A 27,887-nucleotide genomic window follows, 5' to 3' on the forward strand; every position below is an offset into this window, starting at 1 on the left:
TCCGACATTTTTGAAAGCTCGACTGATTTGATTCTTGGATTCTGGCCGCATGTAGGCATGTTTACTTTAATCTCTCTATCTCATATCAATCTTCTTTTAGTTAGAATTAAATTTAGTGACGCACGATCAAAAGATCGCTTTATGATAAAGCCTCAATTAATTAGTTAGAATGGCTTTTGTTTTGGATATGGATAGTCCGTTGATTTTGGTCCTGGAAGCTGGAAAGTAGTGTTGCACTTTCTAGCAACTGAAAGGAAAGGAGGGCTGAATGCATGCGTTGGGTCCACAATTGTATCGAGGCTTTGTGGTAAGACCCGCAAGCGGAAGACACGTAGCTGGTATCGTTTTTGCCTGAAAAAACCAGCCGTCATACTGGTCTTCCAGAACGAGCTTTGAATGATCGTTTTCTTCTGCGTTGTGCCTGACTTTTCCTCTTTTCTAGGAATTTCTTCCCTGACGTGGTTAATTTCTCTTCAGAGGCTTCTGGTTACTTCTGCAAGTTTTCTTCTTCTTCGTCTTCCACCAGTCGACTCTCTTCTGTTCCTTGCCTAATTCCCGGAAAAAAAATCTCAGCGTGAAGTTCTTCTGGTGGGTGGGCTTTTCGTGCTTACATCCTAACCTGCTGATTATTTTCCTTTACCAAATTTCATAGCTGAAAATCCATCTCTCCGGCTTTTGTTGTTCTTCTGTTTTGACGTTTCTTTCTCCTTGCGTTGGGTTCAGCTGCGGCAGGCACCCTTTTCTATGCATTATTGAACTGATAAAAAAGGAAGTGAGTGAGCAACTTTAGGTGCTGGCGAGATGCCAAGGAAGAGATTAAGGGATTTTTACAGTAAAGAGGCCGTGGGCTTTTTGAACCATGTGATGAAGGATCGTCCGTCGTTGCCTTTCATACTCCCGTTGGTATTTGTTGCTTGGGCTCTTGAAAGATGGCTCGTGCGCTTCTCCAATTGGGTGCCTCTTGCCGTTGCTATATGGGCTATGATCCAGGTTCGCCTCTTGCCACTCTAGTGTTTCTTTGGCTCGTGAGTTCTGTAAGTAGTACTCTGGTATGACGACTTTTTAGTTCGATATACATATTTTTTAATACAATTTAGTTCACATTTTCGCGCCGAGATGTTGATACCGTTTTATTCAATTATCTTGTGAAGACATTCGTGGATTAATCTAGATATGAATTTCTTCTTTTTTTATAAAATTACTCGGAATTTCCACAAACATCGATGACAACAAAATACCATGATTCACTGTTTGTGGCTGTACATTTGAAATTTTCAGTGTTTGTGGAATGGCGTTTTCTACTTTTTTTTTTTTTTTTTGTTGATTTGTCCTGGTTGTCATTATTTACGATTCCAATTCCGTTTCTGGTTTGAAGTAGTAATTACCTTTGTTGGAGTTGGACAGCGAATGGTATTGATATATTCTATATTCTCTAGCGTTTCCTTCTTTCCCACTTCTCTTAGTGTTGCAAGCTTGTGATGGGAAGTTTTTACTTGTGGCTGGCAGAATTTCGCAGTTGACTCATCTTGTATTCTAAGGTTTAATTCTTTAAGGTGTAGTTTGCAGTAAGAAGAAAGGTGAAGAGAGTGTGCGAAGAAGAAGAGAGGTGTTAAGGCTAGCAAGTGTGAGAGCGAGAGGTGAAGAGAAGAAAGGCGAAGAGTGAGAGATCTTGTGGGGGAGGTAACCCTTAGGTTAGAATTATGGTGAGCTTCTCTCTCTTTGATATGTATATTGAGAGTTGTAACAAAATTGCATACATGCCCTTAGAGGTTGCTCAAGGGTAAAAAGAACATAAACAAGAAGTCACTCAGCTTATTACATCTTATTATTCAACACTCCTCCCCTCAAGTTGCTGGTGTAAAAACATCAACACACCAATCTTGGAACATCATTGTTGAAGACAACTTGCTGCAACCTCTTTGGTGTAGATATTTGTAATTTGATTCTTTGAGAGAATGTTGTGTGTGTTGGTAATTCTAGCTCTAAGTTTTTCACATATAAAATGACAATTAATCTCAATATGCTTTGTTCTCTCATGGAACCTTGGATTTATAGTTGTGTGAATGGTTGCTTAGTTATCACGATGAAGTTGCATAGGAACCTCTGCAGGAAAACTGAGTTTTTTAAGTAAGGATTGTAGCCACAACATTCACTAGCTGTTTGTGCTATAGCCCCATATTTTGCTTCCATGCTAGATCTTACCACAATACTTTGTGTCTTATTACGCCAAATCATTACCCCCAACAATTGTACCAAAACATGATGTGGATGTTCTATCATTTGGAGAGCCTGCCTAATCTATATATGCAAATGTATTAAAGTGGCCATGATTTTTGTACAATAGTCCTTGTCCTGTATATTTTTTTAAATACCTCAGTATCCTTTCAAGTGCTAGCCAAATGAGAAAGTTGGGGTTTATGCATAGAATTACAAATAACACTCACAACAAAAAAAAAATTTGGTGTTGTAATTATCGAGTAAATTAACTTACCAACCATCCTTTGAAACTTAACTACATCCACATCATTTTCGGACTTTGCATATAATTTCACATTTGGGTCCATAAGAGTATCAATTGGCCTATACCCCTAAATATTCCAATTCTTTCAAGTAGGGGTGGCATCGAACCGAGCCGGTTCGCGAGCGGTTCGAGCTTGGCTCGTTAACTCAACGAGGGCTCGGGAGCCGGGAGCGGGACTGTCACTGTCATTGTCGCTTGACGTCCCCATCGCCGCCGTCGCCGCCGCCACTGTGTAGAACCCCCCTTGCTCATCTCGACAGAACCGAGAGACCGAAAAAATATTTTTCACTTTCCCCCCACCATGGCTCAAACAAAACAAGCAAAAAAAAAGTAAAAGGCAACCAACAAAGATGGTGAACGAGCACACTGAAACGAGAGTTTGGAACAGACATCCCACAAAAATAGTTGGAGTTAGGGGAAGAGATTTCTTGGCGGAAGTTTAGCCCGCTCGCTCGAGAGGAGTCACATCAAGGAATGAGTTTTTCTTCCTGTGTATGGTACTGTGGCCGTGCAGTGGTGGCGTGGTTAGTCTTCCAAAATTCTGACCGCCCACAGGGAGGGAGATGAATATCCTTGAAATTAATGACATACAATTGCAATTGGTGGCTAAATTAAAAATTAGATCTACCTCATTTAAATAGATTTAGGTTTTCATTTTTTACTTTATTGTAAAAGGTATATATTTGAAACACAAGAAAAATAACAAGAATTAAAGTTTCTAGGTCTAGTATCTAAATTTCTCATCTAATTCAATCTCTATTTACTAGCTTGATTAATGTTTTAGATAATTTGATAAATGGTTTAGAAAATTTTCTTGGTTGGCTACAGGGGTTGCATCGAACCGAGTTGGTTCACGAGCGGCTCGAGCTCAGCTCGGTTCGATTCAGTTTATTTGGATCTCAGATCAGGCTCATTTAAGTTAACGAGCCGAACTTGATCAAACCATGGTTCGGTTCAAAAGCTTGCGAGTCGGCTCGTTAACTCATCGAGGGCCCGGGAGCCAGGAGCGGGAGGTGTTTCGTCTCGACTTCTCGGGAATCAAGGGGAACAGGGAAACGACGTTCCACAACTTTCTTCCTCTTCGATTTCTTCCTCCCCTCGTTTGCCGTCGCCGATCCTTATCATTGGCGAACCCCTCCCGCAACTTTCTCTCCTTCTTCTCTGTCATCTAAAACCATTTTTCGTAAACTTTTTATTTATCTCAATGATCTTGTTTTCCAGTCCTTGAATTAGAATGATCTGATTGAGTACAAATGGACAAAACTAGCGTTGCTTTTCAAATGAATGTTTTTGTGTTTGATTATTGAATAAAGTTTATTCATAATTATGGAGCTTTTATGAATAATTTTATGCAAAGTTAATATATAGAGGTTATGCCCCAATTTTATGTAAAATGTATACATAATTTATATACAATTTATTTGACATGTATTTTATGCAAGTTTTAAATGTTGGTTGGAGCTCGAGCTCGGCTCGAGCTCGATTAAAATTATTGGGCTCGAGCTTGATTACAATTTTAGGCTCGAGGCTTGGCTCTGCTCGAGCTCGAGTTCAAATTATTTAAATCCAGCTCGGCTCAAACATAGGCAAGTTCGGGCTCGGCTCGGCTCGGCTCGATGCCACCCCTACTTTCAAGTAAATCCAACACATACTTCCTTTGAGCTAAAATCTTTAATTTGAAAAACTTTACACAACTCCTCTTTTACTTGGTGAATACCACTTTGATCACTTATAGCGAGAATGATATCATCTATATAAATGGCCAAAAGAATAACGTCATTGTTAGTATCAATTGGCTTGCATTGCTAAATATTCTAGTTTTTTCAAGTAAATCCAACACATACTTCCGCTGATATAAAACAATATTATACTATGATGATAACGCTTCAATGCCAAGAAAATATTTTAATAAGCCAAAATCTTTAGTTTGTAAAACTTTACACAACCTCTCATTTACTTGGTGAATACCACTTTGATCACTTCCAACGAGATTGATATCATCCACATAAACAGTTAAAAGAATAACATGATTGTTTGTATGCTTAACAAATACTGAATGATCCATGTCACTGACAAGATTTTCCCAAACCAAGAGATTGATTTCGATACCTGACACTTGATCCTGCACAACACAACTAGATCGAGAGAAATGGACATTACAATTATTATCGACCAATTGGTTAATAGAAATAAGATTTGTGGAGGAGTCAGGAGACACAAAAACATCAGTTAAACAAGAAGAAAGATCACCTACAATACTAATAGGCAGAGAACTGCCATCAACGGTATTAATTTTCTGATTTCCATCATAATTTCTGACATTGGAAAGAGAAACAACGGTATTGGTCATATGATTAGAAGCTCCGGAGTCAAGATACCATGACTTAGAAGAAACTTTATGATTACCTGAGAGCCCAAAAGTAGATAAAGCAGAAATGATCATTTGTTGTACCATCTCAGGAGTGAGTTTGTTCGGGTTGGCGGAAGTTGTAGGTGCAGTAGGAACAATTAGCGAGGTAGCAGGCAATGCAGTAGAACTAGAGGCACCAGCGTAGGCATGATAAGCAGTATCCGGCTTCCTTTCAGGTCGAATGGGGCAAATAGAGATGATATGACCTAGTTTCTTGCAGTAGCTACAGAACTTCCTAGGGCAATCCCGAGCAATATGACCAAAAGCTTTACAACTATAGCATTGAACAACACGTATATCTCTTCCCTTATTCCTCCCCCGGGTTGCATAAGCCATAGTAACAAGGGCACTAACATTAGCCCGATGTTCGATGCCAGCTTGAGTTGGTATACGCTGCTCTTCATGGAGAAGTTCACTGAAACAAGCAGCTAGAGATGGTATAGGATGACGATTCATCAGATTAGACCGTGCAATTTCAAAATCGGAATGGAGCTTCATCAAGAATTGATCTTTCTTGCTGGTTTCATGCACTGCTTGAATAGCAGAGTGAGCTGTAACGGGAACAGTAGAATAATCAATGTCGGCATAGTCAGCCCAAAGGTTTTGAAAACTAGAAAAATATGCCTCGATGGATAGACTTCCTTGTGTGAAATTAGCCATCTCATATTCCAATTGAAAACGCCGAGCCGTGTTGTCTTGATGGTAAACCTGGGCGAGGTAACTCCACATGTCAGTCGTATTTCTATAAGGCCGCAAATTGAGAACAGTGAGGCTCAACGGAGCCAAGGATCCAGGTCATGACCCTAGCATCCTTGACTGTCCCCACTTGGCCAAAACGTTGGCCTCTCGAGGTGCGGGATCAGTCCCATCTATATGACCCCATAACTCCTTTCCCATAACAAATAAACGAAACTGAAATTCCTATGCATTGTAATTTTTACCCGTAAAACGGATAGCGAACGAGTCTAACCTATCAGAGGACATGATAAAATGTAGATGACTTGGGACTGAATCTCCCCTTCTTGCTTACTGAATCTAGGACTGAACCCAATCCAGTGAGGAATTTTTTCAAACACTAAACTGCACTGTTAAAGAACCTTACATGTTCTCACTACGAGCCCGAGATGAGTCTGCTGGCCTTCCTCTTCCTGCCGGCTCTGCTTTGAAATAATTTCGCTGCAGAGAGTCTCAGACCATGAAAAAATCACAGATGCCAGAAGCCAGACCCTTGCCTCCCTTCCAACGGCTAGACAGCTTGGTCTACGACTGTCGGAAGTGCCAGTTGAATACCAAAATCGAAAATCCGAACCCGAAAATCGTAACAAATGTCGGAAGTTCCCGTTTAACTCCACAGAACCCTCCCCGACGATCAACTCGCGACGCAAAGGACTCCGTGAGAGTCCATCGAAACCAAATCAAGAACTGATAACCTAGATCCAAGATACCACGAACTGAGAAAGAGGGAAATAGAACTCACCCAAAGGAGCAGTCGCCGAGGACCTCCAACGCCAAACCGAGACCGCCGAGGGCGCCGAACAAGCTCTTAAAAAAAAAAAATTCAGGGCTCGAAACGAAGCTCTGATACAATGACAAGATTTTCCCAAACCAAGATATCAATTTCAATACCTGATTTTCTGTTCGATACATAGATATAGAAGTTTAAGACAAAAATTACATAATGCCCTTATATACGATAACAGTCACACCTTCTAAAACCAAAACCATAAACAACCTTGATAAATTTATTAAACCATGTTGAAGGTGATCGCTTGAGGCCATAAATTGACTTTTTAAGTTTACACACCTTCTCTCCCTCAACCACAAAATTGTGTGGTTGATGTATGCAAATCTATTCTTGAGGTTACATTGAGGAATGCATTTTTAGTATCAAGTTGATGAAGAGACTAATTGACTAATTAGAATTTGCATAAGAGAAAATAGTAGTCTAACAAAATTGAGTTTTGCAACTGTAGAAAAAGTTTCTCATTATCAATTTCATAAGTTTGAGCATACCCTTTAGCAACTAGCCTCACCTTTAATCGAGCAACAAATCCATTTGGATTATGTTTTATAATAAACACACCATCTACAGCCCACTGGTTTCTTTCCAAGTGGTAGAGAGGTCAGCTTTCATTTCTTATTAGCACTCATGACTGTCATCTTTTCCTCCATGGCAGCTCTCCAACCTGGATGCTTCAAAGCCTTAACATGATCCCTAGTAATTGACATGGAAGACAAGGCAACATGAAAAGAGCAACACTTTGGGGAGAATCTGTGAGTGGAAATAACATGAAAAATAGGATGAGAAGTAGAGGCTTTTTGTTGAACACATGAATGAGGTTCTTTACGAATAGGTATTGGGCGAGTATCAAATGGAGGGCCAAAATATGGAAAGTCAGAATCACTAACATCAAAATCAGCAGGTTGAGCAATTGAATGGTCGACCATTGGTGAAGAAGGAGCTTGTAGTGGCTGTTCGGGAGGCTGTATAATGGGCTGATTCAATGGCTCAACTGGTTTGGGAATACTTATAATAGTCTCAAAACCTAGAGGGGAAGGTCTATGAATAAAAGGGCTTCTTCTCAAAGAAGGTAACATTAGCTGAAACAAATGTTTATAAGACACATAATTTGTTAGATGTTTTGAATAGCCAAGGAAGATGCATTTAAAGGACTTTTGATCAAGTTTATTTTTGCCTGACAAAAAGATTATGAACAAAACACACATATCCAAATACTTGAGTTAGAAGTGGAAAGGTTGGTGATTGGGAGGAAGGTATTAGAATGGTGATTTAGAGCCAAGGACACTTGTGAGCATGTAATTAATGAGATAACATGCAAATAAAACAGCATAAGGCCAGTAAAATTGTGGAAGATCCGTGGACATGATTAGAGCATAGACAATTCTAATAAATGCCTATTTGTCCTTTTTGCAACACCATTTTGTTGAGGTGTATATGCAAAATTTGATGAATAATACCTTTTGAGTTGAAAAAAGATTGAAATTGAGATGAAAATATTCTTTGGCATTATTAGAATGAAATACTTGATTTTTTTTTTTTAAATTGAGTCTCAACCATATAATAAAAAAAATCAAAGATAGAAAAAAGTTCAAATCTATCTTTCATTAAAAATAACTAGGTTAACTCTCGTATAATCATCCACAAAAGTAACTATGTACTTGGACTGAGTAATATTAGGAACTTGAATGGCTCCTTAGGCATCTGAGTAAACTAAAGAGAAGGAACTAGAACTAACCTTCTTAGATTGAGAAGGGAAAGAACTCATATGATGCTTACTTAATTCACAAAATTCACATTTTACTCGAAACATATTTCAAGTAAGGAACTAATGATTTAATGAGGGATGTCCCAACTGATTGTGCTATTGTGAAGCTTCTCAAGATGAAGTGGTCATTGGTGAAATTATGGCTTCATCCAAAAAATACAAACCTTCTCTTTCATGGCCTCCACCAATTATTCACTTGGTTTGAATATCCTGAAAAACATAATAAAAAGGATGAAATGTCACAAAATAATTGAGTTTCTTTGTAATTTGACTAATTGACATAAGACTCAGAGGAAATCGGGGAACAAATAAAACATTGGATGTAGGCAAACATGGAGATGGTGTAGAACAACCATTACCTTGAACTTTAGTTTGAGAACCATAAATAATAGAACCAAATTGGTCAAAAGGACATGGAAACAAAGATGATATATTGCCTAATTTTTCGATAAGATATTCAGAGGCACTTGAACCAATAATCCAAGGCGAATTGTTGGAGCATGAAAGAGAAAAAGAGATACCTGTATCTATAGTAGCAATAGTGGTTGGAGGGGTACAAGAAGATGAGGCCAACATACTTTTAAATTTTTGGAGAATTTCGTAGTCTTCTTCTATAAATTTTTTGGAGCTGGTTTGGGGTAAAGAGCCAACTTCTTTGTTCTTTGGAACACCAACAACTTGATTCATATTGGTTGGTTTTGCATGCAACTTCAAGCATCTTTTGACCAAGTGATTATTCAACCCACAATAAGAGAGAATCCAAGGGGTTGAAGAATCTCTGGAGGACTCCGCAAAATTGCGACCTCTACTTTTGCCTCTACCAAAGCTTTTGCCAAAGCTTTTGCCAAGGCTTTTGCCAAGGCCTCTAGAATAGGTTCATCCTCTACCTTGACTAATCATGGATGATGTCTCAAGTGATTCAATCTCCAACTCAGTCGACTTGATTGGTATTCGAAGCATTATAGCATGGATGTCATCAAATGAGATTTTGCAGAAGCACTTAAACATCTGATTCTTGGCCACTTGAAGGTATGACTATAAATTAGCAAGGCAAATAGCCTAAAGTAATTCCTCTCTTTATTTTTCTTGAACAACTATATTAGTGGGATATGGCTGGGCAAGCTTCCACTCTTGCAAGAACCCTTTGAACTAAGAAAAGTACTTATCGTGGTTCTTTGAATGCTTGGTAGTGTGCATGGCTTGAAAAACATTGTTAAAAATAGTAAGGGTTTTCTTGTCTTTGTACATATGCTGTAGTAGCTTGAGTTTGCATTATCTTATTCAACAAGTTTGAACATGTATATTAGGAGATATAAGGGATTTAGTGTATTTAGTTAGTGGGGGTATTTGTGTAATTTGAATCCTTTTCACTTAATAAAAGATGTGGAGGTCATGCACGATCCCCAAGGAGATCGGTTTTTAGAAGTCTCTTCATTCTCCCTTCTTCTTTCTCAATCTCTCTCTTTCTCTCTCTTTCATTTTTACTTTTTTTCATGGTATCAAAGCAGGTTATCCTGGTTTGAAAGTCTTTATTTCTTTTGTTCTATCCCTATTAAGGATTGCGACTTCAGAAGGAAGAGGCTTTTGAAATTCGTGCCCTACTGATTGGTAAAAAAACCCATCCTTTTTCCTCTTTTCTTTGCCATAACCTTAGGGTTGTTGGTTTATACTACTTTTAGTGTAGTTTAATTATGATTTAGAGGCCTAGGAGGACTCATTGGTGAGGGTTTCTACCTCTTTGCTTGTGCGCAATCCAATACTGGGTTTTTTTACTACATCACCCTTTGGAAAAGTGATGTCAGCTCTAGATCTCTAATTTTGTGTGATTCTTGAATATAAAGTCATTCTATTTCGGTGAAATTGGGCCGACCTAGGTTTCTGCAAGCATTGCTTTGTGTTGGAAGATATGAATAAGTTGGAGTGTCATTAATGTAATTAGTTTACGATTTTTGTCTCTTCTTCACTCTTACTAGGGTGAAGGGTATACTTGCAATATTGATATTTTTAACATCTATAAATAAAGCTTAAGGGGAAGGGTTTGGACTAAGTCCATAACCCTATTCTTCCTCCTTTTTGTTCTCTCTCTTCTTTACCCAAGATGTAATCTATGGAGTCCTGAAAATCAACATGGTATCAGAGCTGTGATTTTTCAGACTCCAGTGGATGTTCTGGTCTCTAGTGAAGGACCCTAGGAGGTTTTTTTTTTTTTTCCTCTGCTACGTGCCTCTTTACTTTGCTCGTGAAATTTTTGTTCCAAGAGATCAAAGGAACTCTCCATGTAGGGAAGAAGACGAACACAGAACTCAGCCATCATCACCCTATTCTGCTGGTAAAGTTTTTTTCTTTCTGGAACTTCTGCTGTTTCATCTGTTCTGAAATTCAGAATGAAACGGTTTGCTACTGCTGTAAGAGAAGCAGTACGAGATGTGATCATCTCTATATTCCTATGTGATTGACGATCTGTATTCAGAAGCTGTACGGATCTTGGAAGGCTGGTGTGTTTACTGCTTTCAAACTTTCCTTGATTTCTGCTGGTGACAATCCAGGAAAGTTATATTTCCATCAGTTCTCGGTCTTCTTGAACATGGATTATGAAAGTGAATTACCTTCCTCTCAACTTCATGATCAATGAATTATGGCTTCACATTCCTGTATCTGCTGCTGTATTGCGATCTCTGTTATGATCTTGTAGCAGTAGCATCTCTGGCCTCCTTGACGTGCTCAAAGGTTGCAGAATAGAACTCGGAAAGATTGTGAACAGAAACATAAATCTGCGGTTGGGATGTTTCTTACTGCTGGCTTGGGAAGTTTCTTATCCTGGCTATCTTAATTAGCAACGAAGGTTTCCAGCACGATGCTGACTGCTGAGAGGCCTTCTCCTTGCTTGAGAATTCTGTAAAAGGGTCATAAATTCAACATGGATTAGTGAGTAAAAAGATCTTGCGTTTATTAGTTGGGAAAAAAGTTTCCTAAGTGGGCTAGTTAGTTTGGGATGGGCCTTGAACCCAATTTAACATAGTATCAGAGCAACCACTCAGTGTGTGGGCATTCCACCCAAATTATCCAAGTGCCTAGGGGGAGTGTTAAGGAATAGTACCACATGGATTAGTGAGATAAAAGATCTTGAGTTGATTAGTTGGCAGAAGAGGTTTCCTAAAAGGCTAGTCATTTTGGGATGGGCCTTGGACCCAACTTCACAGGAATTCTAACAAGACTTCCTGCTGCGTTGCTGGAAATCAAGATATGATAGTATCTGCTGTGAGACTTTTATAATCCTGAAAGTGTTCTGAGAATCACGAGGCCCCCCTGTTGGATTCAGCAAGTGATTCAAAAACTAATCACTGGTTCTTTTGTGATTCAGAAAGGAAGTTTTTCAGCATGCTGTTGGTTTTCAGGAGAAGTTTCAGCACACACATCTATCATTCTGCAAAGTTTACAGCAAGATGCGTGACGTTGCTGAATTAAAGAAAGTCTTACTGATTGATATTGGGATGTTGCTGTTTGATGCTTTTATTCAGCAAGTTATTGATGATTTCTAGCACTCAAGCTGCTATTCAGATTACGGAGTGTTTTTTTTTGGTTATCTCTGGCTGACCAGACTGGTCACATTACTGTTATTTAGGAAACTTTCTTGGTTCTCTCCTTTACCGCAAGCAGCTGTATTGATTTTATATGGTTGTCTCTTGAAACCTTTCTATGAAGCTCCCGAGTTCGATATTTTCAGCTAGTTCACTGCTCTGTTTTTGAATACTTGCAGCAACCTTCCGTATTGGAATTCTGCAGATTGCGTAGCCCATTGGGTAGCTTTGAGCTTCGATTTTGAGAAAGATATATTTGCAGCAGAAGACAGAAGTTTCCTTGCCTTTCTCTTCACCGCTACCTTCTCTGCTTCTGCACCCAATCTCTTCTCTGTTTTTGAGTACTCAACCTTCCCCTTTGAATCTGCTACTGTTTCTTCTCGGTCTTCTTCGCGAATTTGCTACTGCTTGCGTACATTTGAATTGCGTTCTGCTACTGCTATCAAAACTATTGAGAAAGAGATTATTTGCAGCAGCCGTTGGGGAGATTTGAGACATCTGCTATTGAGAAAGAATTCGACTCAACAGCAGACGATCCTTGGTTTTTCTGCCAGCAGACATGATGCTGTCTTGCATTGCCTGGAAGACACGCTCATGAATAAATCCAGCACGTTACTGATTATTCAGCCAAGCTTTATCACGTTGGTTATTCAGCAAAGTCTTTTATCTCCATCTTTTTAATACAATATATTGCTGGAACTCTTCTAACACTTGGTGCTGAGATTCTTGGTCACGTTGCAATTGTTTGTTTTTATCAAGCTGGTGAATATCTGGTCTAATCCTTGGAAGCACATATACTGGTCACATGAATATACTGGTTTTAATTTGGACGGAAGAGGAGAAGATGATCATGGCGTCTACTCTTGAATGCTGCTTGTCTTTAATTACTGCTCATCCTTGATTGCTGCTTGCTCTTGGATCTTGGAAGATTCATAACTTTGCTTCGTATACAACATCAAGAAGGCGTCCAATTCTGCCCAGCGAGATCTTCATATACCTCTTGAAGTATACTATAAATTCTCAACAGATAGGACCCCAGTTTTTTATAAAATAGTACTGTTTCTGTTATTGGAATTGGTGGAGATGATCGAAGTTGTCTGCAGATAGCATGTGCTTTTGGTGCTGTTGAATTTTTTGTTGTTAATGCTGCTTTGTACATCTTAATACATGATGCTTAATTCAACACCCACTTCATGCTACTGCACTCAACTTAGTTATTTTTTGTGAAGATTAGTAGTACTCTGTTCCAGCTTATTACTTGGTGCACAACTTCCTTATTCAAGGATGAACTCGCTACAATTTATTTCATGTGCCCTTATTAATTTTAAGGACTTTCACTATTTACCGGTTATCTGCTATATAACCACATATTTAGTACATGTTATTTGGGCATTGGTACATTACCTCAGCTGCTATTGTCTCTTTGATTGAGATATTATTATTAAAGATGAACTCCTCGGTTGCTTGCCTTGGGTTTATTATTTGCTGCCTGTTGTCGGCATTGGTTCATTATTTCATATGATGAAAATTATGAATTATTTCGGAAATTAAAACACGTGATAACCCTGACTTCTTCACCTTATCTTCCTTGCGTTACCCATTATCCTTTTATTATTTGGCAACTTTTCTCCTATCGTCTTTTATTTGACTCTCATTTACCCCCTTTGACCAACCCTTTTGGTGCTTGCTCTAGTTAGTTCTTTTTATATATATGGGTGTTTTTAAGTCAATTGAGATTTTTTATTAGTTCCCTTGGGTTTTTTATCGCTGTCTTGGGAATGACAAGCATTAACCACTTTAGTGATTATTATCACTATATTTGTTCGAAATAATTTGAGTTTGGTTTTGACTTATGTTTTATCACCCATTTCTACTTTTTGAGAGTCTGTCGTGGTTTCGTACTTATCCTTGGGACATTGTGAGGAAGGAGATTATTATACATCTATGTTATTTGTTTCAAGTTGGGATCATTGCCATTACCTCCCAACTTGAGGGGGAGTGTTGGATGATATGAATAAGTTAGAGTATCATTGATGTAATTAGCTTATGATTTTTGTCTTTCTTTCACTCTTACTAAGGTGAAGGGTATACTTGTGAGATTGGTACTTTTAACATCTATAAATAAAGTTTAAGGGGGAGTATTTGGACTAAGTCCATAAGCCTATACTTCCTCATTTCTCTTCCATCTCTTCTTTTCCCAAGATGTAATCTATGGAGTCCTAAAAATCAATACATGAAAACCTTAATTTATGTGAAGTGGGGCCCACCTATCTTGTGCACATAACATATTAATTGAAGTCTTTATTTACTGAATTAGGGTTGATCATGGTTGATTCTGGTCAAATATACATCCTGTCAAGAGAGGTAGGGAATTCTGATGGAAAAGATTCCATCAGAATATCGCAAATAATGAGGGATTGGAGGGAGGTCCCATTTTTAGCTAATCTATTGGCAAAAGATCTTACCGACTTGTTAACATGGTTCCAAGAGCAAAAAATTACAGAGACAATGTTGGAAATGGAGAGTAAAACAAGCCAGTGGCGCTAGGGAGGAGAAGCTGAGCTTGAACACCAACCAATGACAACGTTGGAGTTCCCTTCAATGAGCAGATGGCTGGACAGGTGTTCTTTGAAAGCGATCAGGCCTTGTAAAAGGGCGAAGATTTCTGTAGTGTTTGAGTCAGCAACACCCAATGATCAGAACATGAAAGGATAACCTCCCGAAGAATTCCGAAAGACGCCCCCGAAACCAGTAGGCCCGGGACAGCTGATGGCGCTGCCATCGAAGTTTAGCTTAATGCTGCCGGGGTGGAGGAGGAGACCATTCCACCATGGCTGGAGGTTTAGAAGGCCTAGACATGTGCGGAAGATTGCGCCAATTCATTCGGGAATTGTGACAACTCTTGTTACTTTCTTTATGATCCTCCTGCAAAATATTCCTTCTATGCTTTGTTCTAGTTTTTGCATGAAGTTTACCAGCGACTATTTTCAAGACTTAGTGAACTGCGGGCATTCTGCATCTTACATACGATTGCTACATATAAGCAGGTTATTTTAAGAAGCACGTATGACTTAATTTGTAACTGTTGCTCATATACTAAGAATAAGACTTATATGGTATCTGATCCATCATAAGTACAATGATGAACCTTAAAAACAAGAAAGAAGAGGTCAGCTTTTTTTTTTACTTGGGTTAGATATTTAATTAAAATAAATAGAATTAAGTGTTACATTCTGAAAATATTGAGGTAATCTGGGTTATTTTTTATTTGTAGTATGGTAAATTCCAACGTCGAATACTTGTGGAGGATTTGAACAAAAAGTGGACAAGGCTCATCCTGAACACATTGGTACATTTTTTATACTTATTTAAGTGTCTTCTTTTCATTTTATCTGTATCTTGAACATGATTTTCTTGTGTTGGTAATCTAATCCCCGTAATATTTTTATTTTCTGATTGTTGTTCTTACTTGATGTCTTATAGCCGATAACACCTTTGGAACCATGTGAATGGCTAAATAAGTTGTTAATGGAAATCTGGCCTAACTATATGGAACCAAAATTCTCAAGGAATTTTACATCGATTGTGGAGGTGATTTTCTATACTTGTTTTATTTCTAGGTTTTGACTTTCATTTTCAACAAATTATTTTTTCAGTTGCTAGCATTAGAAGATCTTCATTTAATTACCCATATTAGTCGAAAAGGACAAGGTAGCGTATGTGAAGTTGACATCTATGCATCCGAATTTTTATTCATTATACCTTGTGCTTGCAGAGACGCTTAAAACATCGGAGGCCAAGGCTTATTGTAAGCATTTCTATGCTTGCCTTGTAATACAGTATCTATCCTCCTTTTAACTACTCAGAGATGAATTGAACAAGATTTTTGTCCTGTCAGGAAAGCATCAAATTGGAGGATTTATCCCTTGGTTCTTGCCCCCCTAGCCTGGGAATGCATGGGATTCATTGGTCAACTTCTGGTGAGCAAGTATGGTAGTAGTATTTGAAGCTATAATATCATTTACTGTGAATTTTTGTTGAGGTTTGCTGGGGTAACATGATATCCCTGGACTGTTTACTTCATTGCAATGCTTTCATTTTTCATTCGTTTATCTACGGTGTAAAATGGAATGAACTTGGAGAGTTTAGAGAAATACAGCAGAACTGCCCCAAGTCCATTCATGTATGTTATATTTAGCGAACGAAATGGTCATTTTCACATAAGAAAACAAGATAATTCATGGGTTGTGGTATAGATATTTAGTTGTTCTTATCCAGTGGCGTGGTGGTCAAGATGTTGATGTAATACACACAAAGTGTCTCAAATTACAACATGCAGATCATCAGAGCCTTTATTAAATGGTTAAATGATGAGCCATGAGGAAGTCAAAGCTGAGAGCTGTAGGACACAACATACAATTTTGGTGATAGGAGTCCTTTGGTTTCAATTGGTATGATTGCATAAAAATGTGTTGGCACTGCCTTTAAGTCCTTGCATTAACTGTGTCAGATCCCTTTTTACTAGAACCTTAGAGGCATTAATGTTATAACTGTGAGAGTTGCTGAGTTAGGATGAGAACCTTTTATTTGAAGATTATTTGATAATTTAATTGTTGAATTTATGGAAAAAAGAAATAATTTCATTGACTTATTATTAATTGAGTACAATGAGCCTCTATTTATAATAGAGAAAACAAGTAGAATCTGATTATAATTAAACTACCCTTGTCTTAGTTATACCAAAAGTCTAACACTTAAAGATAAGTCCTAGCATAATTAAACTACTAAACATAAATAGTTAAAACACCTGTTAACTGAAACATTCTATGAGACATCCTCCCATGAGACTCATGTAAGATTCTGCCACGTTAATTACTGCTTGTGAGACTACTTTCTCTGAAAATCATGTAAGATTCTCCTATACCTGCTTTTCAACACTCCCCCTTAAGTTGGAGTTTATAGCTTCAACTTGTAAGGAAAAAGATTTTTGGTCTTCTATTTTCTTTGGTTGAAAAAAGTTCTTCATAGATACAAAATTTTTTATCTTTTTTTTTCTGCCCCTTATCTATCTAGATATTCTTAGGTCACATAAAAATTTACCAAACATGTGGAACGGAATAAAATGCTTCTTTCTTTTACTCTTTCTTCTACTTCTCCCCTTCAAGTCGGGAAATAAAAAGAACATAGAGACCCAATTTGGACAAAACAAATATAGGAGAAAAAAGTCACTCATACTGTACAACAAAGCTCCATACACCAATAAAAAAACGGTCATAGTAAAAAGCCAACTCTGCTCAATTTCAAAGGTGGTAAAAAGGCCTAATTATAGTTATAAAAAGAGGCTACTCACTTTTTAAGGGTAGCTCAAACACAAATTACCTCTTGGGTGAAGAATAAAAGACTTGTTTCAAATTAGATGTTGGACACACGCCTATACTTTTTAAGTAGTTGGTCTAGGCATTGCTTCAAATTGATAAAAAAATAATAAATTAAAGAAATACTAGAGGAATACAAGGAATTCAGATGGAAGGAGATGACAATGCAACACTCTACTTCCAAAACTAACTCTAGAAACTTTAGATAGAAGGAGGCTTTAATGCAATACTCTACTTCATACCGAGTTTTTAAAGAAAATAAAAAGAACTTGCTCATCAAATCAATAATGAGTGTGACCTTCTTTTTTTTGTGAAAAAAATAGGGGAGACTATAATTATAGAATTGTAAACATAACAAACAAGTTGGACCAAGTATAACCTTAAAGAAAATTTTGGGGGTGAGCATATGTTTTGGAGATGATGATGCGGGATATACACATCCAAGTAACAATAATGCAAAAAATTGAAAACAACATCCAAGCTTGATATACATGGCGGCATTGGGACATGTTTTATGATATATGTAATTTAACCTCTTCTTTAAATTGTAATTGGAAGTACATTCCTAGGTCAGCTGATGCTCAGGCTAAATTAGGTGTTTCACTCCAACACCTTGTTGTGGGGGAAGACCCTATTTAGCAAGGTATTGTAATCTTTCTCCTCCTTTTTAATAGCTTATACATCTTCATTCAAAAAAAAAAAAAAAATCCAAGCTCGATATCACATACCTTGAACGAGCTCATCTGGAATGAACTACGGAATTGTAGAATAGGCCATTAATAACTAGTGAAACTGGAGAGTTTCAGAAACTAAAAAAGGCAAAGCACAAGCAATCATGCAAAGACAGGAGAAGACTGCAAACAACTCTTAGCAAGATAAGCATAGGAATAAAACGATGACATAAACTAAAGAAAAAACTTTGTTGTATTAAACAGAGACAAATAAGGACTACATCACAAAGAGAATAGCATTAACTTTGCGTGTTGACCAAATCAACTCACAAACCGATCACCTGTTCTGATACCATGTTGAATTTTTGGAAAAGATAAATAATTCATTGACTTGTTGTAATTTTGAGTACAATGAACCTTTATATATAATAGATGAATCAAGTAGAATCTGATTACCATTAAACTAATCTTTAGCTTATAGATAGCTTTCTTAAACCTACACACTTTAGAATTCTCCCTGTGAGCAACGTACCCTAGAGGTTGCTCCATATAGACTTCTTCTTTCAAATCTCCATATAGAAAGACATTATTCACATCGAACTAGTACAACGTCCACCCTCGATTCATTGCCACCGAAACCAATATAGGACAAAACTAAATCGATGAGAACGTTTCAAAGACATCTATACCAAATGTCTGTGTATAGCCCTTGGTTACTAGTCTTGCCTTATATTGCTCAACAGTCCCATCAGCCTTACACTTGGTAGTATAAACCCAACAACAACTGCTCTAGAAGGAGGATCACAAAGGCTCCAAGTATTTCTAGATACCAAAGCATCCATTTTCTCATCCATATCACGTTTCCCCTCAAACAGAGTCATATCATCCTACATTGATCAAGGAATAGAATAAGAAGACAACGACTTAGCAAATGATTTGTAAGATCAAGACGAAGAAATCAGAACAGACAGTGGGAAATCGAATAAGATGTGAAAAATTGTTTACCTTGTCGGAGATTGATAGGAAGATCCAACTTGAGGTAGTAGGACCTGCAAGCAAAAAGGAAGATGGTAGGCATTGAGAAGGGAGTTCATGAGCTAGACAATTTGCTGATGGTAGTGGAGGTAATAGATGGTGAGAGCGTGTGCTATACACTTGAAGTGGTGGAGTATGACGTGCAGGAGGAGCATCCATAACAGCAGTAGGAACTGGGTAATCAATTTAAGGCGTTGAAGGAAACTCTGTGATAGAAGCTAATATGGAGTAGACTAAAAAATGTGACATCAAAAGAGACATGTTTTCTTATTAACTGGATTATAGCACTTGTATCCCTTCTGATTATGGGAATAGTCCAGGAAGATACACTTTACAACACAAGGAGATAATTTATCCATAGCTGGATTGAGAAAATGAACAAAAGTGGTAGACCCAAATATACAAAGAATAACATCAAATGATTTACATTTTGGCTTTAAAATCTGGATTGGAATTTGTCCATGTAGTACAGATGATGACATCTGATTAATAAAAAAAAATGATGTCAACACTGCATCTCCCAATATGATGTGGGAACATTCATATAATATAATAAAGCACGGTTTACTTCAAGAAGATGTCGATTTTACACTTGGCTACCCCATTTTGTTGAGGAATATAAACACACGAAGTCTGGTGAATAATCCCATGTGTGGCACAAAAAGATGTACACTGCTGATTAAGGTACTCAAGTCCTTTATCAGTAAGAAACACACTAACACGTGCATCAAACGAGTTTTTTATTTCATTGTAAAAATTCACGAATACATCAAAGACCTCAAAATTTTCTCTTAAACAATAGAACCATGTTACCTAATTGAAGTCATCAATGAAAGATATAAAATACTTAAAACTAAACGAAATTGGGATTCAATATGGGCCCCATACATTAGAATGATCTAATTCAAAAAGATAAGAACTACTACTAGAACTAATTGGGAAACTAGATCGATGACATTTTCCCAATTGATAGGACTCATGCTCCAAAAACACATCAACTGGGATTGATGGAAAGGATTGACGTAGTTTTGCTGGTGATGGATGCCCCAACCTCAAAGGCCTTAAGAACGGTGAATCTTTTGTAGATAATGCCAATGGTGTCGGAGTAGAAACACCCTTCGACACATAAAGTCTTCTTTCTTATGTTTGGAACAAATCGTCCTCTTTATTTTCAAATCCTGAAACACACAGGAGGTAGGAGAAAAAGTTACGTAATAATTCAAGGACTTGGTAACATGACTAACAAACAAAACAAAGTCTAATGACATTTTGGGAGTAGGAAGAATAGTACCCTCTCCCTAAATTGGGGAAATAGAACCATTAGCCAAGACCACATGACTATATGACTTGCAGGAACTAACTGATCGGAATAAAGATTTCATAGTTGACATGTGAGTAGAAGCTTTTGAATCAATGATCCAGGAGGTATAATGTGACACATACAGTGAAGTCATACCTGTGTTTATCATTGTGGCACTTGCTGCAGTAGAGGAGTCGATCATAGTGGTAGTAGTGGCTGGAGTAGAAGTAGTAGTAAACTAACCCGGTCGTTGAATCAACTGTTGTATGTTATCTAAAGTCCAGAATAGGAAGATGTATCTAGGCTTGTTACAATAGAGTTAGCCCAAGCTGGCTTACCAAACTTCTCCAACATTTCTCAGAGAAGTGGTTTTTTCTTCTACAGTGAATACATCTTCTATCACCTCATGATTTTGACCATGACCTTTAGTAGAGGAATCCCTCCCTTGCCCTCTACTACTGTTTTTACGACCTCTATTCTCAACCTTATTATATGAAGGATGAAGGTTGAGAGCTATTGCATCAAATGGTTAGGTATTTTTCTCCCCCTTGCCTACTACTACTCCCTCTACCCTTTAACTCTATTAAATGCTTGTTCAAGGTTAGTAGTATCATCAGTAGCCAGTAATTGTGCCTTATGGAATCATATTTTGATCCAAAACCATCAAGAAATCGAGCAACCAGTATTTGATTCTCATTCTTCCGATTGTCTTTAGCATTCGTAGTAAATGGATGAAATGTACTTATCTCTTGCAGTACATCTCTCATCTCAGTAAATTAGTCAGTTACTGTGTGATCATCCTTCTTCATGTTGAAATATCGGACATACAACTCATATATACGAGAAAGTTTGCTTTCTTCTGACAAGATAGAAGCCAAAGTATACCACATTGCTTTGGCTGTCTCACAAGTTATAATCTGGTCACTAAACCTGGGTTCCATACTGTTGACTATCCAAGTTATGACCTGGTTCTCCTTGGCTTCCCAATCTTCAGTAAATGGTGTAGGAAGATCATCCCTTATATATTTAGCCTTCTTTTTGGCCTTCAGGTACATTAGTACAGACCTAGACCGATTTACTTAATTAGACCCATTCAATTTAATCTATGTGATCTGAATAGACCCAGAATCCTTACCCTCATAAACTTCTGAATATCTAAATGCAACAACTCGAGTGCTTGATTATGTCATTTGGAGTCTTAAATGTACCCCAACAAGTGTACTAAGCTAATTAGAGGAAGTGACAAGCTCAATTGAAGTTCAGTTCAAAATTTTCAAAATTAGGGTACATGGGTCCACACTCCAATTACTGCACGCCCTTCTCAAACCTTGCACAACTATTCAGTTATACCAAATTTCCACCAATAATACTCTCAATATAGTATAAAATCGACTTTTGGCAGGATGATGTGAGCAAGGGTAAGGTGATACAGACAGGTATGGGGCTAAAAAAAATTAGTCAATGTCTTCTAGAGACAATTGGGCATTTTAACTGCTCAAATAGTAGCAGTAGCCATCAACGAAGGAGGTAATGGCAGTAAAAAAAGGAAAACAATAATTTTTTCATACCAGGGAGGAGATCAATCTGATTTCTGCTTTTGGGATTGAGAAATCTGAGAGAGAGAGAGAGAGAGAGAGAGAGAGAGAGAGAGAGACATGATCTGATGTACAAACGCCCAAGGATCGGTGCTATCTCTCTGATACCATGATAAAAACCAAGAAGTTAGAGGAATTTTGAGTTAGAAGAGGAGAAGAGGTAAAGGGGGAAAGAAAGTTGAGAGAGGCAGCAGTGGAGGCTGCGTGATTAGTCTCTGAAAATCTCGACTAATCTTCTTTTATAACTACTTTAAAGTGAAATCAAGATGAAAGGACAAAAATGCCCCTCAAGTACAACCCTCCATATCTCTCTATACAACTTAGATTTTCACACAAACTGAAACATAGGCTCATGACATAAAAGACTGCCTATCTGAGATATTATGACACATGTCAGATATATGGAAATAACCAAAATACCCCTACCTATGTAATTTGACAAGTATGCTGTCAGTGAACACTAAGATGGTTCAATAGGTTTGCACATTCATCAAACATGTGCAAGTCTCCAGAATGAAGGGATTTTTTTAGCATCCGACTTATAAAATGTGCTTAGTCTCCTTTACTACCACCGGAGAGCTGAACATTTGAATGTAGAGTTTGATTCATTGCTAGAAAGCTCATATTTGTGCTTCAGTTAAGCCGCCTGAGCCAAGAGGTCTTGAGAAAACTAATAGGATTTTACTGGAGTGATCTTGAATGACCCCATAATGCCGGCTGGCCTTGGGTTTCCCTAAGATCTTCCATTGAAATTTAATTACAGCAATGCTCATTAGGAGGAATTGAAGTGAGAGCTTTATTAGTGTATTGGCTGTTAAGTTGGAGATAAGCTTCCAGTGACATTGGATGGTGGAAGTTGGAAACGGTGTCAGTTCTGTACAGGGGTACCTCTGGTTTTCCAAGATGTTTCATGTGGCTAAAACTCTAAGATGTCTTGGTTGAGATGCTCGCTATAACATCTCTTTATATAGGGGGCATATCATGTCACTCCCCTGAAAATCCAAGATGCTTTGCTCCAGACATATTGGCATGATGCCAACCCCTGGTTCCATACATGAGCTGGCTGAAAGCAAGATACTATGTATGATGCTTTCAATAACCTTACCCTTTGAGCTGGATGAACTGTTGAATGCTTTTTATTTCTCTCTTCCCAAGGACACTATGGCACCACAGCCATGCAGTCTTCCTAAGAATTTTATTGTATTAGTGAATCTGCATCTTGGAGTGTAATCTAGTTGACATATTGAGTTAATTTTCTGTCCATGTGTTGGCAGCGGATCATGCGTATGGGCTTTGACTGGGACACGAATGATATGAACATTATGTTTCTGGCTAAGATGGCAAAGCCATTACGTGGCACAGCTCGCATTGTCGTCAACAATCTCCACATCAAAGGAGAGGCAAGTAGCTCTTTATTTCGTTTTTTAACATAAATTTTGTAAAAAGTATCTTGATTTTGAAATTAGATTTGTAATTGTTTTCATGAAGCTGGATGTTTTATATGGCTGTTCTCTTATAGTATGTTCTATAGGACCACTTATTTCTACTGTTCTGTTTGCAATATGTCAAACCAGCTTCTCATCATGCCAATATTAGATGGACAAGCAATTCTCTTTTCATTTGAATCAACTCCAGAGGTGAGAATAGGAGTGGTGTTTGGAAGTGGAGCAAGTCAAGGGCTTCCTGCAACAGAACTGCCAGGTGTCTCAACATGGCTGGTATAGTTGTTTCTGTGACTATTTACCGATCGCATACTAATTATGTCAAGTTTAGCAATTCTTTGTGTTTATTATAACCAACTTTTGGTTACATCTTGTCCATTCCAAGAACTCAAAAGTGAAAATGTCAACATTGTTAAAAAAAATTGGCTGACAATCCGCTTGCACTTAAACTGATTGTCTGAGTGACTAGGTCTACCTAAATCTGTTTTAATGGAAATGGGTCTGGCTTTTCAATTCCTAGAACTGGTTGATTCACATGTTGAGCAGTTCAACTGTAACTTTTTCTACTGTTCTTAACTAAAACTTCTGATAGAAAAAAACTTGTAAATTTTTATTTCTTGATGTATGCTACTTCAGTGCAGGTAAAGATTTGTACAGAGACCTTATCAAAGACAATGGTGGAGCCTCGACGCCGATGCTATTCTTTGCCATCGACAAATTTAAGGAAAAATGCTGTTGGAGGGCTATTTTCTGTCAAGGTTGTTTCAGCAAGTAAACTGCTTGGAGGAAGCACTATAGGAGGTGCAGAAAGGTGGCAATGCTCAAATGGAATGAGTCCTTCAGTTGGGAGTTCTAGTGGGAGATCTCTTCAAACACTTGTTGAAGTTGAACTTGGAGAGTTGACCCGGAGAACTGGTGTCAGCGAAGGTGCCAACCCTACATGGAATGCATCCTTTAACATGGTTTTGCATGAAAGCTCTGGGATTCTCAGGTTTCACCTGTATGAATGGACCCCGAACAATGTGAAGTATGACTACCAAACCAGCTGCGAAGTTAAGGTACTCTTGCATTTGATGTGAATTGAAGTTACTTATGTTGTGATGGCATTTGCATGGATGGTGTAAAGCTTAAGCTTATGTCTTGTGGACAGATAAGGTATGTTGAAGATGACTCCACGATCTTTTGGGCAATTGGACATGGATCCAGTATATTAGCAAAACAAGCAGAGTGCTGTGGAAAAGAAGTTGAAATGATGGTTCCATTTGAAGGAGAGAATATAGGAGAGGTACAAATTTCCCCTTGTTAGAGAGAACTGATACTAAAACTATACTCATTGAACGTGAATGCTGAGAGTGATAGGTTTACATTATGAGTTGTATTATAATGTGACCCGAACTATTAATTCAATAGCGGTAGGAACTTACCGTGTGAAGTCCTAGTCTAGAAGAAATAATGAACTTTTATTATTGAGAGAAATAATCAACATTTTAGGATCGCTAGAGGAAAATAATAGTGTAAAATGTCAAAGGTAAAGGATACAAGTTTGAGACAAGGAAAAGAAATCTGAATATAATGAAAATGTCATGGGTTCAGTGGAAGATTCTCTTATGGTACCCAGTGGCCATGGCTATGGGTCATCAGCCATTCCCAAATGATATCCAGCAAACCAAAATCCGCATAATGTTTTTAAGAACATAGAGCCATATGTACCTGAGATATTACAAATGACCATTAGACAGCTAGGAACACACAATCTGGTAAAAAAATATTTTTCCGAGATATGAGGTAGAGAATTGGTATGTGACATTCTCCTCCACATATTTTTTCAGCGTTTCCGCAATGATGTGCACTCTTTGCTCAACTACTGGGGATTGCTTAAAAATCTCCATTGACCATTGCTATTCATGCCCAATCTCCAACTGAGTGTGTAACTGTTGTCACCTTTTACTGAGACGAAGCCCTGTGCATTGTTACCCCTTGTGCAATTGCTAACCTGTCGAACTGCAAGTGCCCCTTATCATAGTGGGTCAGATCAACTGATCCAACTGGCAAACTCATCTCCAGGATCAAACACTCTTCTCTTTTGATCCGCATCAAGTCTGGCTCGAATACTATCTATCATGTGGTTAATGGAAGATCCCTGTGCAGCGCCCAATAGCCTCTTCTACATGGCCACAGGCCAGCTTATTCTTTAATGGTGGTTCTGAAGGACATAGAACTGATGACAATATGTACTTAGATTAGAATGCTAGGAAAATGTCATTTGGAGAAGGTCTGCTTTCAAAGCATGGGGGAGAGAATTGGTCTGTAACTAGAAGGCACAGGAAATGGTTTCTATGTTATATTATTTTGTTTGTTTTACTTGTTTTATATACACATGAGACATTATAGTTAATTTTAGAGACCTTTATTTACTGCTTTATAATGATTCACCTTTTTTTTTAGCAACTTGGTTTGCTTGTATATATAACCAGTATTCTAACTTTTTCCCCCTGTCATTAGTTAACTGTCAGGCTTGTTGTAAGAGAGTGGCAATTTGCTGGTATTTCTGCTAGTGGGAATAGGTCTGCATATGTTAGTTCCCAAAACTCTGTTGGCAGTGGCTTATCTCAGTTTGAGCCAAGAACAGGCCGGAAACTTATTATAACTGTTAAGGAAGGTCGGAACCTTGCTGGAAAAGATAGATCTGGAAAGTGTGACCCTTATGTAAAACTTCAGTATGGGAAGGTAAAATGCCTTTTTTTTCTCCTTTTCCCCGTTGTATTGAATCTGGTTCATATTATTGGTTTGCATGAAGTTTTGATTTGGCCATTTATAAAGCCTCTTGTTGAGGGGGGAAAAAAAAACTTCAGCATCTGTATCACTGTCAATTTCTTTTTTCTATCTTTCAGACCCTTCACAAGAGTAGAACAATTCATCATGCCTCCAATCCAGTGTGGAACCAGAAGTTTGTTTTTGATGAGATAGGAGGGGGTGAATATCTTAAGATCAAATGCTACAGTGCTGACATATTTGGAGATGACAACATTGGGAGTGCTTGTGTTAATTTGGAAGGGATAGCAGCAGGTTTGATAAAGGATGTATGGATGCCACTTGAAAAAGTCAGTACTGGGGAGCTGAGGCTACAAATAGAAGCGGTGAATAATGAGGGCTCTGAAGGATCACAGGTATGTCCTGGTTTATGCCAGTTGACCTTTTATCTGTTTATTTCTATGTTTAGAAGTTCTAACCCTGTCTGTGGAGATTTGTGTAGCGTTCAATGAAGAGCCAAGGGAATGGTTGGATTGAGCTAGTGTTAATTGAAGCAAAGGATCTTGTAGCTGCTGACTTGAGCGGGACAAGTGATCCATATGTAAGGGTACACTATGGAAACATGAAGAAAAGAACCAAGGTTAGCCACCGTCACTCAATGATTTAATTTTGGATAAATACAAGCACAACAAGATGCACAATTGGATGTGTTATACTGTAAAATAAAAAGCCAGATTTGGGTGAAGGAAGAGGAGAAATTGAGAGAAAAAAGAGAAAGGAGAAGAATAAATTTCTGAAGATCTTGAAAGGTTTCGTTGTGAACTGTGCACGAATTCCCAAACTTCTTAAATAGGTGTTACAAATTCAAAAAAATACACTTAATAAACCTTAATCTCCTTATATCTCCCTAACTAGACATCCAATCTACGTGAAAATTTAACCACTGTTATAATTTAACATACAGAAAAATATTACATAAATAGAATTAACCATTGAAGTGGTAAAATGACCCAAATACCCTTGGAGGGTACAATTACCAAAATACCCTGGATGTATATTTTAGCATGTACTAATCCTTCGTAAAGATCTAAAATGTGGTTTCTTCAATTTCAGGTTGTGTACAAAACTCTGAGTCCCCAGTGGAACCAAACGTTGGAGTTTCCTGACGATGGGAGTCAGTTAGTACTGCATGTAAAGGACTACAATGCCCTGCTTCCCACATCAAGTATAGGTGATTGCGTGGTTGAATATGAAAGATTGCCTCCAAACCAAATGGCTGACAAGTGGATACCTCTACAAGGAGTAAAGAAAGGAGAAATTCATGTGCAGATAACAAGGAAAGTTCCAGAAATAGAGAGGAATTCTAGTGTTGATTCTGACATTTCTTCCTCTAGTAAAGGAAATCATCTTTCTACCCAGGTGAGTTGAGCTATTTGTTTCGTTCCACATATTCTCACCATTTCTGCTAGTTGGGTTGCGTAAGTTGTGTTCTCCGGTGTTATGCCGTGCAGGTTAGTGAACTCTTCGGTAAGCTTCGAGGTACAGCAGAAGATGGTGATGCTGAAAATTTGTCACTAGCACTGACTAAAATAGAAAGCTTGCTAGATGCACAAAATGGTTACATGCTACAGCTTGAACGTGAGAAAGCTCTGCTCCTGAGTAAGTCCAGTTTGCTTGACCGTGAGATGAGCAAACACCGGAATTCTTCTAACAGGTAACATTAGCAGATAGTTGTTACTTGTTCTTGTATTTTTATGTAATTTACAATATCGACCGGGCCCTGAGGGGATAGCAGTGAAGATGATATACAGCACATAAAACACTAACAAGTCATATATTCATTGTGAAGTCACTCCTTGTATAGTTGTATTAAATTTGTGAGGAAATGTTTTAAGAAAGGGTTAACTTGGTGGCAAAGTGAG

General features: G+C 38.0%; 1 protein-coding gene across 1 annotated transcript; it reads left to right on the top strand.

Annotated features, from left to right (window-relative positions):
* The first annotated feature begins 801 nt into the window (after positions 1 to 801).
* On the top strand, positions 802 to 27,868 carry LOC137941986 (synaptotagmin-2-like). Its single transcript, XM_068787640.1, has 14 exons — positions 802 to 990; positions 15,071 to 15,145; positions 15,280 to 15,387; positions 15,572 to 15,604; positions 15,695 to 15,784; positions 23,047 to 23,172; positions 23,347 to 23,490; positions 23,856 to 24,272; positions 24,365 to 24,499; positions 25,717 to 25,941; positions 26,106 to 26,381; positions 26,468 to 26,605; positions 27,079 to 27,384; positions 27,477 to 27,868. Exons 1-14 carry the CDS (start codon positions 802 to 804, stop codon positions 27,681 to 27,683), a joined length of 2,469 nt encoding a protein of 822 aa, XP_068643741.1. The 3' UTR covers positions 27,684 to 27,868.
* Positions 27,869 to 27,887: the final 19 nt, after the last annotated feature.

Source organism: Aristolochia californica, unplaced genomic scaffold, assembly GCF_029961685.1.
Source record: "Aristolochia californica isolate CCGP_79_NKW_82.1479 unplaced genomic scaffold, dmAriCali1.0.hap1 SCAF_9, whole genome shotgun sequence".
NCBI lineage: Eukaryota > Viridiplantae > Streptophyta > Magnoliopsida > Piperales > Aristolochiaceae > Aristolochia > Aristolochia californica.

What these genes read in the sequence shown, in the direction of transcription:
- LOC137941986 (XM_068787640.1), top strand. Translation starts at nt 802, where the DNA reads ATGCCAAGGAAGAGATTAAGGGATTTTTACAGTAAAGAGGCCGTGGGC. An exon ending in TAAAACTTCAGTATGGGAAG is followed by an intron (nt 25,942 to 26,105) that starts GTAAAATGCCTT and finishes TCTATCTTTCAG; the next exon opens with ACCCTTCACAAGAGTAGAAC. An exon ending in AGGGCTCTGAAGGATCACAG is followed by an intron (nt 26,382 to 26,467) that starts GTATGTCCTGGT and finishes AGATTTGTGTAG; the next exon opens with CGTTCAATGAAGAGCCAAGG.